Below are 16,673 nucleotides of genomic sequence, written 5' to 3'. Positions count from 1 at the left end.
CAGAAATAAATGTGCATCTGTGTGTGTGTTTCTGATTTTATTCAGGTGATTTCTTCTCATCCTTTTTAATAACTTGTGAAAATCATTAATCAATTTAAATTATAAAATGTGTAAAACAAAATTTATGAACTATATATTTATAAAAATTTGATAAATTATTAAAATTTAATTTTATAAAATTGTATAATTTTATAAAATTTTTTAATTCACTACCATACTTATGCAAAGATCAAGCATTATTATAGCTCAACACACTTTGAAAAGGCCTTATCATTAGCTCTTTCAGGATGATATAGAAGACAATAGACCAATTTTGAATAGTTTGGTACATTAGTAACTTAAATAAGGATAAAAGTTTATTTCTCTCCTTCATTAAAGAAATTTGGAGGCAAGGCAACTGCACAGAATCAAGGATGAAAGACCCAAGATCCATCTAGTTTAGTTCTACAATCTACCATCACTAGAGTGTGACACTTGTCTTGATTGCCCAGAATTGCTGCTGGAGCTCAAGCCATTTCTGCTGCATTTAAGAAAATGAGAAAGAAGAATGGAAAAAGAGACTTTTTCCCAGTTTCCTTTAAACAGCTTTCCTCAAAATCCTACACAACTCTGTTGTTATTTAAATGGGTCAAAATTCAGCCAAATATTCCACCTAGTTTTAAAGGAATATAGAAAATATTGTATTTATTCTTCATAGTCATCAGACCATCAAAAAACTGAGTTTCTGAGAATAAGGAGGGAAAGAAAACAAATTTAGGGAATAAGCAAGCAGGAGTGTCTGCCATACCTGGTACTCAATCTTAACCCCAAGACCATCAAAATGATGAATCAGCTTGATTTTCCCATTTATGTAACATTGTCTCTATAATCTAACCCATGAATCTCTACAATACTTGTGCAACTATTCTATTTTCCTTTTGTTGCTGGTTACTACTACGGTTATTTAATATATCACTATGATGTCCCTCTGACTACTAGATATCTCAAACTCCACCTGCCCAACACTGAGCTCCTCTGGACCTGCTCTCCTGTAGTATCCCCATCTCAAGTAATGGGCACCATCCTAACAGCTCCTCAGAGCAGAAACTTCAGACTCATGTTTGCAGATCCAGAAAGCACCACTCTCATGCCCTCCAGCTCCCTAGACCAAGCCTCTGTTATCTCCTATCTAAATGGTTGCCTGTCCCCTCCCCCCACTCATCCCTACCCTACCTGCTACTACCCTTAGCCCTAATTTTTATTGTAGAGAATTATTTCCAGCAGAGCAAAGTCTACTTTCAGCAAAGCAGCTTAAGTGATATTATTTAAATTTAAGTCATAAAATTTCATCCCTCCCAAGTCTTTACAATGACTATTTCCTTCAGAATAAAAACCAAAATCCTAATAATGACCAGAAAGTCATACGTGATCTGGCTTCTTTGCCTCTCGAACTTCTTGTCCTAATATTTCCACACTCTCACTGTACATTGACCTCATGTCTGTTTGCTCCCCTTTTGCAGCCTTTACTCCAACTGTTTCCTTTGGAAAAACTTTCCCACCAGAGAGCAGCATGACTGGCCCTCCAACTTTCAAGTCTTTGTTCAAATCTTAGCTCTTTCCCTGACTCTCTTATCAGTCCCCAGCCCCAAAGACTCTGAAATTCCCTCTCTTCTTCTCTACTTTTCCTTCTTTCCATGCATTTATTATCTTCTGAGATGCCATAAAATTTTTTCCAGGCTAATTGGATCTGCGGGCTGAAAGTGGATGAAGGATGAATTCTCCCAGTAAGACACCCTAAATCTATTCAACTCCCAACATATTCAAACTACTGGATTTTTCTCAGTGAAACCCAGTTTAGAGGCCAATGATTTTTTTTTAAGATTTATTTACTTATGCAGAGAATAGCTGCTGGGGTGTAGGCCAGAAGTGAGGGGGGATGAGAGGATTCACCAGAGAGAGAGGGGAGCTGAATAGGCAGATCTACTGAAATACACTGCTAAGTAGAGCAGTGTGTGAGACAGGAGAGGTCTGCTCCCCCATATGTGGGTTAGCTCCCTGGCAGGGGTTCAAATTCAGGCCCCAGCAATGACAGCACTGAGACTTAACCCCAACACCACCAAGGAGGCCCCCTAGAGGCCAATGAAAAGATTCCAATGTGGTTAGAAAGTAACCTCTAATTAAAACAATCAATCCTAGACTTTTAAAGAAGCAACTATAGGTGAGTTTTTAGAAAATTGAATATAACTGCAGGCATTCATCCTTTTATAAATATTAGGTTCTGAGTGCAGCAAAGCAACTGCACAGAGGAAATTCTTGGAAGGCAGCAAGGGGTGTTTGAAAAGCTTAGGTCTTGACACCTGGCAGACCTCAGTTTAAGACTTTCCCAGCCACTCACCAGCTGTCACAGAAACCTGAGATTTTCTTATCTATGAGTTAATGATAAAAATAGCAGGGAGTTACGTGAGGCTTAAATGAGATCATGTGAAGTGCCTGGCACAGAGTAGGTGCTTCATAAATGTCAGTCTCCCTTCCCTATGCTGCCTTCCCTTTTTATTCTCTGGTATGCACTGGAGTACACCTACTTCCAACACAGTTGTGGCCAAAACACTTTTATTATACTGACTGCTCCATGAAAGGTCATGCTTGTAATCATGTGCTCTGTTGTCTTGAATTGTGTGCCAGTTTCCAAGTCCATTCAGTTTCCTTCCATTTTCCTGGTGCTCATTTCCAAATATGGTTTCACAAGCAAATTTCTCCCTTACCCCTTTATTTTGTCTTCAGCAAGATTATTAATGAAGATGTTAAGTCAGGCTGGCATAAATAACATTGCAGAAGGCAATCTTCCAGGCACTTTTGTTCCACTCAACAGGGATATGGTGTCATTTATCATTAGGTCCTGTCATAGTTTTCCGGCCCCTTGAAAAACTCACGTGCGGACACTCATGTTCACATCTACTTAAATTAGTCTTGCAAGTGAACACTCATGAATGACCGAATTAAATGTCATCGCAGGATAGAACATCTGTTACATCACATTAACCTATCACTCTCTGCTCTCATAAATCTTTATAACCAAAACAAATAAGTCTAGCATGGTATTTCTAATAAACAGTCTCCTTTGTTGTGTGTGGCTCATGGCCAAAAGGAGATAAAAGACCAGTTGATAAAAGTAACAAAATCTCATCACTAGTTCAAACATGGTCAAGTGGTAAATAAAGAATAATAAGTCCTTGGCAAGGAGAGAAATGCAGAGCTATGTAACAGGCTGTGCAGTGGATCTGTATGAGACTCATTTACTAAATCATGGGGAAAAAATCATTGTCTGATTTTAGAAGCTTTTTCTCCAACTTGTCTTTTCCCAATGAAGCCTGGACTGAGTCACTCATAGGGATTCTCTTTTCTCGCTTGCTGAAAAAGTAGGGGAGCATAATGATGAAATCATTTTAGGTTTCACTCCTGGATCCATTTAGTCTTCATATTATTTTCCTTGCTTCTTTTCACTCATTTTTTTTAAATTGTGGCTGAATACACACAATATAAAATTTATTATCTTCACCATTTTTAGAAGTTCATTTTGCAAGATTCTGGACCTATTAAAAATTCTGGACCTATTAAAACAATAACTCCCTAGTTCCCTAGCTCCTGCAAACCAGCATTCTTTTTGTCTTCATGAATTCGACTACTCCAAATACCTTGTATAAAAAATAGAATCATACAATTTCCCACCTCTGATTGTAAGCCATCCTCCTGTATATTTTTTGTAAGTATACATAACTTCTCCCCAAACAAAATGGAGAATGAATAAATAACCAAATAAAAATATAAGGGAAAAAGATTTCCTGGGGCTAGAGGGATTCTAGTCTATGTATATGATGTCAGAGCTAAGGAAAACGTTTGTCAACTAGAAAAAAAAAATCACAATGGATTGTAATAAATATTCATTGTTCAAATGGTTAAATGTTCAGATAAGCATCATCTGGTGAAAGGAAAGGTTGAACAGAGTAGAGACTCCAAGAAGGGAAGAAATACCAGTATAATTGAGCAAGGAAGCAATTGTAGATTCAAACTCAGACCTAGTGGGCCAGCTGCCAAAATACTAGTCATAAAGCATATTGACAGAAAGATCTGCTTTTCTGTGGCAGTGGTCAGTGGTTCTCAAATGTAACTGTGCGTAAGAATTAACCACCACAGACCCACCAATCAAAACTGGATTGACTGGGACTCAGTGATCCGAGTATGTCACCAGGGGCCCAGGTGCTTCAGCAATGGGAGGTTTTCACCTGGGCAGGGCCAGGACATCAGCCAGAAATTGTGAGGTAATCAGGTGAGTGGTGTAATCTTGGGTTATGTTGTGCACACAATATGGTGTCCATTACTACCTGTTTACCTACATTACTATCCTCTACATTGGATGTTGCCTGACCAAGGACAACAGGGCCAAAAACAGGAGTGAATGACACTGAAAACAGACGGGCCTTCTACACTTCAGTAAAGGAGCAGCGAGGGCTCTGCCACTATCCTGCCACTATTATCATCTTGAGAACAGACCTTGAGGTTATTTCATTTTGTATCTCTTTTCTGGTCTGCCCGTGTCTTCAGATACAAACAGGCCTCAGTGGAGCTGCGTTCACAGTGAAAGATCAATATCTGGCTTCTCTCACTTACAGCTGTATTTTTCTTTCTTTCTAGAATATGTCTGTGCTGGAGAATCACCACTGGCGATCTACAATTGGCATGCTTCGAGAATCAAGGCTTCTTGCTCACTTGCCAAAGGAAATGACGTAAGTGGTGCAGCGATGAAACAAACTGATGTCCACACATCAGAGATAAGCAGCTTTCCCCAGGGCACATTTGAGACCCCCGTTTCAAGTGGGGAGCCAGCCGGCTGTGCTTCCTGCCTGTGCTGGGTTGTCTCTCAAAGGAGATTTGGTGTCAGTTACAGCAACCCAGAAACCAGCATCTCTCGTGAGCTTTGGAAGGGCCATGGATCGTGCACGACCTCACGTCAGGAAGAGGGATCATGCACAGCTCTCAGCTTTCACACTCCTCAGCATTAGCACTCGGCTTTGCCAAAAACCTGTCTTTTATGTTAGCAAAATTTGTCCTCCTGTGTAGATCCAAATAATAAATATTTATCAAGAAGGAACACAGAAGTTCTCAAACTAAAGACTAATTCACTAAAGTCTGTTTTACAAAAGTCCAACTCAGAAATTCTTTTCCATAATGTTTTTGTTAAGTAACTTGAATTGGTCCCAGCAATTTTTCTCTATTAATTTAACTACGTCTCTTGCACCTTAAACTTAAGGGGAAATGCCAGTTTCCTGGTGCACTGTTTGTTAGTGTGGGTATTTAAACCAAGTCCCACTAAATCCAGGGCCACTGTCTCACTTTCCACATGATCCCGGGCTAGCCTCCCAAGGCCGCCACCAATTTCATGATGTTTAATTAAAATGCCCAGAACTCAGGTAGTAAAGAGAATGCTGGAGCCTTCTGAGCAAAGGACACACGAGGGCCAAAGGCAAGTGTCTCTCCATGGGGCAAGCTACAGTTGCTCTAAGCTCCTAACTTTCTTCCTGGCCCTCCAAGCCTGTCTCATGCTGTATCCCAGCCCCCAGTAGGGTGTGGAATTTACAGGATGAATATCAGTTGTGCTAAATTTTTACCCTGTAGAACTAAATAAAATCTATCCTCATGCGTGTAATAAAACTAGTGTTTTTTACTAAAATAGTAAGCTTCAAAGATAGAATTAAATGCAAAGAGTACTAACAACTAGAGCAGGACATTAAGCAGAAGATAAGAGGAGGCAAATGGTGAGGATAGAAAAGAACAAATCCAAAGGAAAAATGGAGCAGAGAATGGGGTGGGACTTGTGTCTGTAAACCTGCTTGCTGCTCAATTAGTATTCATTTCCTAAGAGACTCCTACTCATTCTATGAAGCCAAAAAAAAATACCATATTTTGTTTGTGTTTTTGTGGGATGCAGTGTTATAAATTGCTTTTGCTAAACAATAATTGTTATGCAATAATACATGTGAAAGGAATTTCTAGTAAAAGTTATCATAATCATCATCATTCCTTCCAGTCTCTGGAAATGCTTTAAAATCATTTTTTGATTTTAAAATTAATATATGTTAACTAAAGAAAATACAGAAAGGTTTAAAACCACAAGTTCCATGACATACCCATCAGAATGACAAAATGTAAAGAAGGAAGTAGACCAATGTGAATCTCCTCTATTACTTCTTGAACATAAATTTATGCAATTATTTTGGAAATGATTGGCAATATCTAGGAAATTTGAACATATTGTCTGAATCCAGTGATTTTATTCCTGGATATAGACTTAATGTAAAAAGAAGTACATGAGGGTGCTTAATGAGGCTTTTTTTCCCCATAAGTAGTAAAAAACGAGAAACAATTCAAGTGACCATTAAAAATAGAACAGATCAATACATTAAGTGTATTCCTACAATATAGTATATTCCTCCAACATAATAACAAAAGTGAATCAACTACAGCTCACCTAACATGGATGACATTCAAATATACAATGAAACAAGTCACAAGTTAGTACATGTCGAGCCATATCATTTAGACTTGCATGCACAGACAGTAAACATTTTTGCACATCATGAAAAAATTATTAAAACAAAGATGCAAAGAGTGGTTACTTTGGGGGTTGGGAAAAGAGGGGTTGATGGGAGATACAATGGTAGGCCTTGAGAAGTACTGGCAGGCAATATTCTTGACCTGGGAAGTCATCACAAGATGTTTATATTTTATCCATTAAACTTTCAATCTATGTTTTTTGATTGCTACTTTATTTTATTTTTAATGGTGAATTTTAAAATTAATTGTGGATCTTTCTTTCTATTGATTACTTTCTATAGGTGAGGTAAAGCTCTGATTTGCTTTATTTTTCCAAAATATTCCAACTTTTGCTACACCGTTTGATAACTAGTATATATCTCGCCCATTGGCTTATAACACTTCCTTAATCACCCATTATTCTTTTTTAATTTCCAATATCTCTTTCCAACCTATCTGTTTTTGTTTCATGGAACTTTCCATTCCGTACTACCCAGTCACTATCATTGGCTTCACTATTATTACTATTATTAAACCCTTTCCTCCCCCCATGCAAATATTAGTGTTTGAGCTGGTTTGAACTCTATACAAGCATGACCCAAACTCCTCTGATCCTGTGATTATGTCCTCCTCAAACCATGCATTTCTAGTTGACTTTCAGTTTATCCAGCCCTAGGAACCATGGAATGTACAAACATCTGCAACTTGGTTCACCCAAGATTTCAATCACTCTCTACAGTTCTTGGCATACCTGTTTAAAGACAGCAGTGATGGGAGGTGAAAGCACTCTTGGGCTGTGGGAGATGGGGACTTTGTATAATAAACAGGATCAAAGGCAGAAATGATTTTGTAAACCACCTGATGATGACAGAATTAGTCACCCTCCTCAAAGGGACTTGCTTTGTGTATGTGTTTTCTCTTTCATTCTTGTGGATGCAGACAGGATATTGAACAGCAGCTGGGCTCCTTGATCTTGGCAACAGATATCAACAGACAGAATGAATTTTTGACCAGATTGAAAGCTCACCTCCACAATAAAGATTTAAGACTGGAGGATGCACACGACAGGCACTTCATGCTTCAGGTAAACAACAATAGCAGGTCATTATCCTGCCTGGATAAAAACTCTGAGGTACATGATCAATCATTTTAGCACATTTAGCACATTTGGGGAGTGTCTCCTCTAGTGTAAGTTAGAGCAGTGACCTACTTTATTGAAAGTTTTCAGATACATGAAACTTTTAAGTGGTTTCCTAGCAAGCAAAATCTGGTTTTGTGTCAGTAAGTTGATAATATCTCATTTTTCCCTATTTGGTAACTGTTTTACCACAAAGTAGTGCTTCTTGCCAATTGCATGCAGTAAGAATCTACCACACTTTGTGGATTGATGTAAAATTGACCCCTGTAATACCTGTGCAGTTTAGAAAGGCTTTGTATAACACAAAAGTATATTGTGTTCACTATAGTACAAACAAAAATTTTAAAATGAGTACCTTTCCTTTACCTAAAACCTATGTAATCAAATCCTGCTTTACTTCTTCTTACTACCTAAACTCATTTTTTTCATCTGAGACTCAAACATGTTTACACGGCCATGCCATTTTTAGGCAGCAATAAATAAATCCTTTTAAGTTGAATTAAATCATATGAAGCCCAACCCTTTGCATGTTTCCATGGAAAGAAGCCATTTGTGACATAAGAAAGAAGGAGCAGGGCCTCCCTGGTGGCGCAAGGGTTTAAGACGCAAACTATGAAGCTATCTGCAGCCTCTGCAGCATGAGTTCAATCTCCAGCCAGGGAGCTACCCACATGGTGCAGCAGACCTTTCCTGACTCACCTGCTGCTCCCCTCAGCAGTGTATTTCAGTCAATCTGCCTGTCCCCCACTCTGTCTCTCACTGTCCCCCCATACCTCTGGCCTGTACCCCAGTTCTTGTATGCATAAATAAATAAATCTTTAAAAGAAAAAGAAAAAGAAAGAAAGAGAGAGAGAGAGAGAGAGAAAGAAAGAACACACCTGGGAAGTAGACATCTGCCCTGGTATCCAAACCAAAGCCTTTCTCTTTATCTTCCATTTTCTCATCTTCTTTTTTACCTTTTGTCAAAAAGACTGAGTAGGAGCACCCCTGATTCATCTAGATAGAACAGCTTTAACCAGGGAGATGGAGCTGCCATAAGAGATTGCACTGCAGAGTTCCTTTTGTTCCAGGCCTTCATGCCACCCGTGGTGGCTGTCTAAAGTGCTTGAGCCTTGCTGGGTAGTGGCCTCCTCCCAGCTGTAGAACCTACTTTCCTCTTTCTTCCATCTCAATTTAATCTTCTAGGTCTTGAGTGCCACAAAGTTCAACCACGCATCTTATTTTAGTGACTCAAGCTAAAAGATTTGGCCTAAACTCTTGCCTTCCAAAAGGTGTACATGCTAACACAAATGAGTCTTTAGTGGAGAGGACCCAGAGGGGACTTCTACTCTTACCTACTCCAACATGCATGGGCTCTCCATTAGCCAGAAAAAAAAAAATTGCCATTTAATATAATCCAGGATCTCCCAGACGTCAGCACTCTAGCAGTTCTGTGATCCCAAGGAACTGGATCAAAACAAACAAATTTTTCTGGAGGGCATTTTAGCCAGTGATTAAGAGGGAGAATCTACTTCTCAAGGAATTAAAAGTCACCTCCCATTTCAGCATCACTGACAAAAACTGGCATCCTAGAACCAGACCACTGTGAGTCAAGCCACGATGCCTTGATTTACTTCTGCAAACAAAACACTACTGGGTTTTACATGGCCTAGCTCTCTGGCTGGCAGTCTTAACTGACAACACACACAGACACACATAAATGTAACCACACATTATTTAAGTGAGGTATGGAGTTAGTCAATGTAAGCACTATAAGTTCCAAATGATCTCACCTGAGCATGTCTGGGTCCTCTCTGCCCACAAGCAGAGGGGCAGCAGGAGAACCGGGTAATGGATTTCCTTGATAGTCAACTCTAAGTCTTCTCCAGGAGGCTCTACAACATTGGACCGTGTCTGTCCCCTCCTTCTCACTGTTACAAAGCAGGAGTCCTGAGAGAAAGTGTATGTGGCGTTGGTCATGGTGGGTGCTGTTTCCTGAAGAGTCACATCAAGAGCACTCTCTGTAAATATGAAACCTGATACCATGAAGCAGACCGAACTTGGAGTGCATCTGCTGGTGAAGGGCCATGCACTAACCATCTCTCCCGGTCCTGTCATTTCTCAGATTGCCTTGAAGTGTGCTGACATTTGCAATCCTTGTAGAATCTGGGAGATGAGCAAGCAATGGAGTGAAAGGGTCTGTGAAGAATTCTACAGGCAAGGTTAGTAGTGATCCAACATCTTGTGTTTCCACTGTCCCTGCTCCTCTTAGGTATTTATCCTTATAAAACAGGAAATGGCTAATCTTTCATGGCATTTGTTCTTTCATCAACTCTTTTATCCTAACCTTTCTCTTTAACTCTCCTGCAAACCATCCAGTCCTTTTATGGAAATAATTTTTTAAAAATAACATTGATTAAGGTCTCCCCAGTGGTGCAGCAAGTTGAGCACAGCGCTGTGAAGCTGTCTGCAGCCTCTGCAGCATGGGTTCAAGTCCCGGCTGGCCAGGGAGATACCCACATGGCATGGCAGACCTCTCCTGTCTCCCCCGCTGCTCCCCTTAGCAGTGTGCTTCAGTCAGTCTGTCTGTTCTGTTCCCGGCTCTGTCTCTGGTGAATCCTCTCACCCTCCCGTGACTCTGGGCTATACCCCAATTCTTGTATAAATAAATAAATCTTTTTAAAAATAATAACATTGATTTACGACAGAAACTGATAGTAATGAGGTACAATAAAAATGAGTGAAAGTGGAAATATATAGACATAAGTATAGATATGGTTTTTATTAGTAACTTTCCACTGTGGATATAAGAATGTGAAGGACAGTTTGGTTTTTACTTTGACCTTCATTTTAATGAGCTGAGTACCGCCTAAAGGCTAAAAGCCACTTGGGGTCAATGTTTTCCACTCTGACAGAAGGACTTAGACTTCTTTTGTATTCTCTCCCTTTGCTTTTTTTTCAGTGAAGTTAATACTGAAATTTTCTTATTTATTTGTTTTCTATTCATTTTTTGGAAAGAGCACGGCTGGTCAAAAAATGAGTTCATTCTCTCAAATATTCAGTGAAAATACAAATGACCCCAAGTGAGGGTATAATTTTTAGGAGATTAATCTCATTCAGAAATAAAGCAATGATTAGCAGCGGGATCTTGACCTTGGGTGGGTCACCAGGCTTGTTTCTCAAGGCCAGTTTCAGCACTCAGGATATTTGTTCAGGTATAACTGCCCTGAGTTGGTAACAAGATCAGGTCTGAGAGTCTGAGAACAGATAAAGCCTCAAGTGTCCCACATACCAACTCCATGGGGAGGTCAAATAGCAACAGTAAGCCTTTTGGAAAAACCTGCATCGAATGATGTGTCAATGACATCGTGATGGTTCCAAAGACAGGAGACAAAGCAGAACTAATTAACTTCATATGGGGGCTGGAGGCTCTGCCACAATCCCTTTAACTCAGATAAAAGTGCTCATGTATCTCCTACAACAGAATTCACTTCAATTGGGTATAAATTTTTAGAAATCAAAAGATAAATTCTAGTGGCCCATGATATGAAATATCCATTGTGAGAGAAGCAAAAGGAAATATGATAAAATTGGAATAATGAGGTTTTAGATAAGATACTTTCTTTTCTGCACAATATGGAAAATATTGAAACAGCACAGCAGGCAAAAGTCTAGAATCTCTACCCTACTAATTAACCAGACTTTACCCATGTAAAAATTACTACAATGTTTTACCCTCAGAAACAATTGATAAAGTATTTTGACAAAACTTTGTATGATGGATTTCTCCTTTAGTCTTCTAGCTGACAAAGGCATTAAAAAGAAATATAATTCTAACCTTTATATTTTTCATAAACTTCAGCTACATTAGGTAAAATTTTAAGAAGTCAGAATGAAAAATATTAGATCCTTATTTCTCAACAATTTTGTAGCCGTTGCCTGCCATGTTCTTCAACTCAACATCTTCTGGTCCACTCCTCCATTTTCTACCTACTTATTATTGCTGGTTGCTCAAGTGAAACAAGACTAGGGTCAGACAGAATAAAAGGAGGGGAAAGGCATAAATTCTGCTCTCTTAACATGTAACTTTAAACCAGAACTTCTATTCCATGTTAGGAAATGGCCCATTAGTTGTATCCTTATTTTTACAGAGCTTGTTCAAAAGTTTATTCTAGTCCCAGAGCACATCTATTTACAATGAGCCTATTATATATGATCTTGACTCTGATTTTTTTTATTTTTGCAGAAGCTTTCAGAGCAAGGTGGCACTATTGGGTTTCTTATGATAACAGTGCAGAGAATATCAATTCCCAGAATAACTTCTTTCAGCTAGATCATTAAAGCTATCAACAGTCATTTTTTAACATTCTAGATTATCAATGTATTTCTTCTTCTTTCTTTGTAGGTGACCTTGAACAGAAATTTGAACTGGAAATCAGTCCTCTTTGTAATCAACAGAAAGATTCAATCCCTAGTATACAAATTGGTAAGTCAAATTCAATTTTAATTCCAAACAAATAGCTTTAGCACTTCTACCAAGAGTCACAAAGAAAGAAAGGTCTCCACACAGCTTTCGAGAGATGCAGACTGGAGGTTTAATCAATGCCCCTTTGAATGACTGAATCCAAATAGCAACTCTAATCAGGACTAATCTACAAGGTAATTACCAATTGAGAAAAATAGGGGAAAGGCTCTGTTATAGAGCCTTAAACGACTTTTATTAACTTTGCAGTTCAGAACTGAATCAAAACCAAATAGAGTAGAAGGAAAGTAACAAGGGTCAACTATTCACTGCTGAAGAGAAAATTAGTTTACACTCTCCTTAGGACTTAAAGGATGGAAAGTCAGCAGAGTTGGTTTTGGGGAGCATTCCAATTAGGTGACTACCTTTCATGCCCAATACAAAATCCCAAGGACAGGATGGCCAGTCCCTTGCTCTGGAAGAGAGACTAATCCCTTGTGACCTGGGGTCATGCTTCTCTTCTTTCCACTTAAAAATTCTTGAGTCTCATTCTCTTAGGACAACCCTCCCAAGTGTCAATTACAGTAAACTCTAAAGTGTAATGGTAACACATCCAAAATAATGATTACTTTAATTAAGTTTTGCATAAGATAATTAAGCAAATCAGGCTATGGAAATTGTATGCATTTTACTGGAGGAAATATTTTTGATCTAATAAAGATTTCTGGGCCTCCCTGGTGGCAAAAGGGATTAAGCACCACACTATGCAGCAGTCCACAGCCTCTGCAGCACAAGTTCGATCCCCAGCCGGCCAGAGAGCAACCCACATGGCGAGGCAGACCTCTCCTGTCTTGCCCGCTGCTCCCCTCAGCAGTGTATTTCAGTCGGTCTGCCTGTTCTGTTCCCCATTCTGTCTCTGGTGGATCCTCTCACCCCCCGCATCTCTGGCCTGTACCCCAGCTCTTGTATGCATAAATAAATAAATCTTAAAAAAAAATAATAAGGGTTTCTATCACTCCTTAAAACACACCACAGTTCCAGATATAGTTAAAGGAATACTTTATTTTCCTTACAACTGCTTCCTATTAAATCAGAATTTTAACACTTTTCTTTATACAGTATGGCCCTGACATGCACAAGTTCATTGGTTCACTGGTTTCCACTGAACTAAGGCTAATGCGGTCCCAGTGCTGTGGACCTCTGCAAGACTCAAGGCTTAATGTCTTGATGTTGGGAAGAAAAGATAAGGTGAAAAGATAAGGTGAAAATTAAGAAAACCAGAGGGATTAAAATGATATGTTTATAATCACTGAAGTTTGAATTTAATTTATAGTCCCACAAAGGAGCATAAAGTCCTCCATCCCAGGGACATAAGAATATACAAATATTTAAATAGATATGTTGGAATTATGATATTTTTGGTTATACACATTTTATTCCAAATTCCCCTTAATATTGTTATGTTGTTTCTTACAATTAAACTGATTCTTCCACCAAGAAAAAGAAGGGGGGAGTGGGGATGGGACTATAAAAAATAGAAGCTAGGAAGAATCTAGGACAATAAAGCTACAGAATTATTGGGGAGTATGAGGGGGAGAGGGGAACAACATAGACAGAAATGCAGCCTCAGCCTCTGCAGCCTGTTGCCTCCTAATAGATTGCTTTCCTTGTGGGAGGTACTGCAGAGTCCCTAATCCTGGGACTCAGTTTTTCAAACTCTGGCTGGAAAGAAATTTACCAGGCACCTGTTAAAGACAGTTTGAACTCCCAAAGGAAAGCATTCACATCATTAAGCACTCAACCTGGGTTTGCAAGACAGACCTGATTTTAGAGATTCTGTCCTGTTGTCATGAGAACACATTTATTTTGTCAGATCATATGTCCTGATTTTTAGTTCAGGAAAATGTGGTTACCATAGATACCTGTTTTTAAAATGGGATGGGGATTGAGTGAGCAGGAAAATCCCATGGATGCTACACCAACACCAATAATAAAGAGAAAAAGGTGATTATAAAACAAGCCTTAGAACATAAATCTTCGTCTCTGCTTTATTTCTTCCCAGTTTTATAGGTTCAGGGGTAGATTAGGCTAGACTGGGAAACCCAAATAGATAAAGAATGGTATGGAAGCTGCAGGCTTCAGCCTCCCAGGGAAGGACGTCCCAAGCCCGTCCTAACACAGGTTTCTTCTGTCCTGATTCCCCTGGGACTGAAAATATCCCCTCTTTTTTTCTGTCCCGATCCACAATGAGATTTTCGTGAAAGCTGTCTCAGGCTTGGATCTGATTTTCTATTTAAATGATTCATATTTACCCAAGTGGAACTGGGACCTAAAATCCTCTCTCTCCACAGCCCATTTCCTGCCCTCTCTATGTCAATTTCTGCCTTTTAAAAAGAAGATGGTACATTGAACGTAACTCTAGTTGGTAAGATATATAGAAAGATGAGGAGAAAGAGGCTTTCCTTCAATCCTTGCTTTTTCTAAAGCCACATTCTCCCAAGCCCACCCATCCAGGAAAGCAGCATCCCAATAAAGCCAGATTCCACTTGACTTGAGTTGAAGTGGAGGCTGGCATAATGCATTAGCCACCAATGGAACAGATTCCCAAATCTGACCATGCAGGAGCCTGCCTTCATCTGAAAAACTGCCTCACAGTGTCTATTCAGACTTTAAGATGGCCGTGCTCCTAACTATAACAGGTCTTTATGCCTGACAAGTAGAAATACAGATGAATAATTCCAGGCTAATTTCAGGAAGAAAATGAGTTGATTTTTTATCATTGGATTTGTACCTTTTTTTATACTTACAGTAAACTTGATAATATTCACACCAGTTTTAAAATAATAAAATTTTGCAAACTATCTTTAAGCTATCTAATATCTAATCTCTCTCAAAACAAAAGATATTAGAAATTAGATAGGGAGATTGTGAAGGAAGTGAAGAAAATTCAAGGATGAAATGCTTACTTGCTGGCTCTCCATGTAACCTTATCAAAATGCAGACATAAAGTCACTGGCTTAACTTTCCCCTCAGGTTCCAGTTACCTAAAATGATCTCATAATATTCTCATATTTAAATCATATTTCACATAAAATGAGATAATGCAGAAATGTAGAGTAACATTTTGCATTGCTGCTGCTTTTTCCCATCTCTGTAGCATTCTCACAGGCCAAGTAATCAAATCAAATCAAGCCTTATAATTCACATGCCTATAAACATACTGGGTTAGTGGTTGGATTTTGTTATGCTGAAAAACATTTGCCTTTTTCTCTCCACACACCTACATTTCAAGGAAATACATTAAAACCTAAATATGTCCAAGTTTGTGATTATTTCATTCTGAAATAATCATTCTGAAAGTTACTGCTTTTACAAATCATCTTTAATAGAGAATGCCTGTTAATGGTGAGAAAGCAGCAAGTCTAAATTAAGAGAACAGATATGGAAACAAAAAAGTCTAACATCAAATCTTGCCACTAAAGCAGGACTTTTCTTGCAGGTAAAATATGTATTCAGTATAAATGATCTTTTATTTACCTATACTTAGTTGTTTAATATAACTAAAAGTAAGACAAATGTATGAAATGATAATCTGGAAAGAAATATCCTACAGGGTAAATGCATGAATTTTTCAGATAGTCTGAGTTAAGATTGTGAACCTCCTGGACACCATTTACTCTTACCCTGTCCCCCATCCACCTCCTTTGTTGCAGCATAGACTATTCTTTATACTATTTTGTATATATGTCTTTCTCCCTTTGCAAATAATAAATGCCCATACTTACGGCCTGCTACTGTGTCACCGGAGTTTTATAAGAATTTCCCATGTGCGAAGTCATTTCATTGTCATAAAAACTTATGGGCTCGACACCCTTCTTATCTCCCTTTGACAAATAAGGAGACTGAGGTAAAAAAAAGGTTAAGTAACAAGCCCCAGGTGACATATTTTATGTTCTTCCTTCACATTCCAAAGCCAGGTACATGACAGACAGTCCTGTTTGGGAGGGAGGCAGAAGTAGGTTTACTACCTTCATGTTGATGAACTTGATTTTGCCTGTTCTAGGTTTCATGACATACATCGTGGAGCCTCTCTTCCGGGAATGGGCCCGTTTCACGGGAAACAGTGCCCTGTCTGAGAGCATGCTCAGCCATCTCGTACACAATAAAGCCCAGTGGAAGAGCCTGTTGCCCAAGCAGCACAAAAGCAGTGGTGGTGGCGGTGGCAGTGGCAGTCCGGACCACACAGGCCAAGGGACTGAGAGGGAAGAGCAGGCCGCGACCAAAGGCGAAGCCCCCTAGAGCCAGCCGAGCCTACCCCATGCTCTGCATGCGGAGAGAATGAGAACCTCATTCAGCAGAGGCCTTCTGAGGAGGTTCCTGCCCAAAAAACCCAGCCAGCACTCTGGGTTTTGTCCTGGGGCTCCTTGGAATGCCACCCTCCTCCTACTTCCCTGCCTTCCATTCCCTTTTCCAGTGTACAGAAGCCATTCGTCGCCTCAGCATTAGCTGCCGAGATGAGCAACTCCA

The 16,673-nt window shown here is 39.3% G+C and overlaps 1 protein-coding gene across 2 annotated transcripts in view; it reads left to right on the top strand.

Moving 5' to 3' along the window:
- The window catches only part of PDE7B (phosphodiesterase 7B), a gene marked incomplete at both ends in the record, with an annotated part of 194,650 nt that extends 178,205 nt beyond the window's left edge, over nucleotides 1-16,445 (top strand). For both annotated transcript variants that reach the window (XM_084227958.1, XM_084227957.1), the window contains 5 exons: nucleotides 4,669-4,760; nucleotides 7,507-7,651; nucleotides 9,810-9,906; nucleotides 12,090-12,170; nucleotides 16,210-16,445. In XM_084227958.1, coding sequence (XP_084084084.1) covers nucleotides 4,669-4,760; nucleotides 7,507-7,651; nucleotides 9,810-9,906; nucleotides 12,090-12,170; nucleotides 16,210-16,445 — 651 coding nt within the window. The remainder of the gene's footprint in view (nucleotides 1-4,668; nucleotides 4,761-7,506; nucleotides 7,652-9,809; nucleotides 9,907-12,089; nucleotides 12,171-16,209) is intronic.
- Between the last annotated feature and the right edge of the window lie 228 nt (nucleotides 16,446-16,673).

This window comes from Talpa europaea, assembly GCF_964194135.1.
Source record: "Talpa europaea genome assembly, chromosome: 2".
In the NCBI taxonomy this organism is placed as follows: Eukaryota; Metazoa; Chordata; class Mammalia; order Eulipotyphla; family Talpidae; genus Talpa; species Talpa europaea.
This window is presented reverse-complemented; position numbering and strand designations above follow the sequence as displayed.